Source organism: Mesitornis unicolor, unplaced genomic scaffold (assembly GCF_000695765.1).
Source record: "Mesitornis unicolor isolate BGI_N332 unplaced genomic scaffold, ASM69576v1 scaffold21040, whole genome shotgun sequence".
In the NCBI taxonomy this organism is placed as follows: domain Eukaryota; kingdom Metazoa; phylum Chordata; class Aves; order Mesitornithiformes; family Mesitornithidae; genus Mesitornis; species Mesitornis unicolor.
In genome coordinates, this window is record NW_010156512.1 from 6,650 (window position 1) to 9,648 (window position 2,999).

The 2,999-nt window shown below is 61.4% G+C and overlaps 1 protein-coding gene across 1 annotated transcript in view; it reads left to right on the top strand.

Annotated features, from left to right (window-relative positions):
• The window catches only part of ETV5 (ets variant 5), a 10,268-nt gene that overhangs the window by 6,607 nt on the left and 662 nt on the right, over positions 1-2,999 (top strand). Inside the window, 5 exon segments of the mRNA XM_010193415.1 lie at positions 699-740; positions 742-956; positions 1,652-1,711; positions 2,091-2,159; positions 2,469-2,640. Of these exon segments, the coding sequence (XP_010191717.1) occupies positions 699-740; positions 742-956; positions 1,652-1,711; positions 2,091-2,159; positions 2,469-2,640 (558 nt within the window).

The following is a 2,999-nucleotide window of genomic DNA, read 5'->3' on the forward strand; positions in this document are numbered from 1 at the left end:
CGGTTACAAAGCCAAATGGCGCACGGCCGGCCAAGAGGAGCCGGGTGCGGGGATCGGAGATCCGAGATCACCTTTCAAGGTGCCGGAGGACGAGGGGATGTGGCCACACCCCCTCGAGATGCTCCCTCGGCCACCACCACCACCAGAAACAGTCCTGGGGGGCTTGAGGTGGCGGTGGCAGCACCCAGGAACCAAAAATAGTGCTTGCTGCTGCTGAGTTCAAGGTTTAATCCCAGCCACACAGGCTTAGCAGCCGGCGGGGGCTGCCGAGTGGATTTGGCTTTACGTAAGCAGTGCCCGGGCCCCCAGCCCTCCCTTACCACCCTGGGGGCAGATTTTCATGCTTTTGCAGAGCTTTTACTGCCGTGGGGTATTTTTGTTGTTCCCCTTTCCTGCTTCTGCCCATGTGTCCCTGCTGCTGCACAGGGCTGCCACTGCCCGAGCAATGGCCCACACGCTCCCGCAGCACGGCATCTCCAACACTGGGAGGGGGATAGGGCTCCCTGGTGCCCACCGGGTTCCCGTGGGACAAGTCCCTGTGGTGACCGTGCTCCTGAGGAACTGGCCAAACCAGCTGTGGGTGGGCCACGATGCCACCCAAAGTCCCCCAGGTTGAGGACATGCAGCTGGCATGGGGTCCTGCTGTGGATTGGGGGGAACCCCTCAGTAACCCTGAGTCCCTCTCCCACCGCTCCCAGGTTTCAGAGGCAGCTGTCGGAACCCTGCCACCCCTTCCCAAAAACCGGGGGTGCGGGGGGCCGCCCGCCCCGTCTACCACCGGCAGCTGTCGGAGCCCCTTGGCCCCGTCACCCCCCGCCCTGCTCAGGGATTCAAGCAGGAGTACCATGACCCGCTCTACGAGCACAGTGGCCCTGGCCTGCCCGGCCCACCCAGCCACAGCTTCCAGCCCCCCATGGGCATCAAGCAGGAGCCCCGGGACTACTGCATCGACTCAGGTGGGTGCAAGTCAGGGGAAGCAACTGGGTGCCGGCGCTCAGGGGGGGTCACAGGTTACACCAGTGACGCCTGGGACCGTCTCTGCCATCTGCAACGGGTGCCATGTCACCCTGGGGCGCCTGCGGTGCTGGGCTGCTGCTCTACCTGCACTGGTAGATGGTAATCTCTATTTTTCTTCTCTTTTTTCCCCCTTCTCTTCCCAAAGCCAAGGGGTACAGAGCAGGCATTCACCAGATGCCACACGGTGTGGTCTGGGGTGCCCTGTGGCACCCAGCGGGTCCCCCCACAGACCTGGCCTGGGGCCAGCTGTGGTTTCTCGCTGCTGGATCCTCCCCCAACCCCAGCATCACGGAAAAAATCCTCTAATCGCCTTAGTGCCTAAAAATACCCCGACCTCGGCGTGAAGGGTGGCACGGCCGAGCAGATGGCAGGGAGGGTGCAGCAATGCCGCCCTTCCTGCGGGGTCCAAAAAACACCAGAAAAACCCAAGCTGGCTTCAGCCACGCTCCCGGTGCTCATCCCAGTGCCCCCTGCCCCATAAATCAGACTGGTTTCCCCCAAAGTTGGGTGTGCCGGGGGGAAGAGTCTGGTGGGACTTGGCCACAGGACATGCTGGGTTGAGGGGAAGATACTCCCAAGCACTTGGTGGGCCCCCCAGGCCATGTCCTTCATGTTGCTTTCCTCTTCCTCACAGAAGTGCCTAACTGCCAGTCCTCTTACCTACGGGGGGGTGTCTTCCCCAGCAGCCACGATGGTGAGTGGGCATCCCTGGTGTGTCCCATCCCATCCCATCCTTCCCATGGGGCAGGCAGACCCCTTCACTGTCTGGCACCCCAAAAACACCCACGAGAGCCAGCATGCAGCCCCCGCAAGCTGCATGCTACACAAGGGCACAGCAGCGCCGCGCTGTGTAATCCAGGATAACATGCCTGATATAGCAGCTAAGAGGGTTTTGGTTCCCCACCAGTTCCCTGGGGTGGGGGATGGGGACGACACAGAGCTGTGTGGCCTCAACCCATGAGCTAGGTGCGATGCCACTGAAAAAACTGGGGGCAGGGTCTTGGGTTGGGTCATGTCAGGGCTTTTTTGGAGTCTGGCTGGTGTGGCTCACCGAGGATCTTTTTCCCCCTTAGGATTTTCGTATGAAAAGGACACACGATTGTATTTTGATGACACATGCGTGGTGCCAGAGAGGCTGGAGGGTAAGAATCCAGTCCTGGAGGAGGGCCAGGGGGGTGCACAGGGCTTACAGACCAAGATCTGGGGTATCATCCCGCACCGCTGCTCAGCATCACTGCCATGCCCGGTCCCTGTCCCTGCCGCCCACCCAGCACCACGCTGTCCTTCAGCCCCGTCCCCAGTGTGGACGTTCCCCTCTCCAGCGCTGGGGTCTGATCCTGCCCAGGGGGTCCCAGTGTTGCCGTAAGTGTCCCCTGCGGGGTGGCACAGCCCAGGAGAGGAGCAGAGCTGTGGGGGAGGATGTTTACCCAGCCGTGTCTCTCTGTGGGCAGGTAAAGTGAAGCAGGAGCCCACCCTGTACCGTGAGGGCCCTCCCTACCAGCGGCGGGGGTCCCTGCAGCTCTGGCAGTTCCTGGTCCCCCTCCTGGACGACCCCGCCAATGCCCACTTCATTGCCTGGACCGGCCGGGGCATGGAGTTCAAACTGATCGAGCCTGAGGAGGTATGGGGGGTCCTGGCCCAAGAGGGGCTGTGGGGTAAGCTGGGGGGCTGAGGGGATGGATGCTCTGTTCCCAGAGTTGTCAGTGTTGCCCAGACTTGCTGCTCGGTCGTGGCTCCCTCCCTAACAAACTGCTCTGATCCCTCGCCCCTGGTGTGGAGCCGTGCCGGAGCCGCTTGGCTCTGCAGGAGGGGGACACAGAGGAAGATGCTGTTTGGGGAGTAATTGAAAGCAGCTGTAGCGCCGAGCTGCGCATTGTGGGTAATTACCCATAATATCTCTTACGCCGTGCATGGAAATTGTGGTTTTTTGGAGCGGCTCTTTTGGCAGGCTCCCTTAATCAAATGTCTTTTGATTCAGCCCC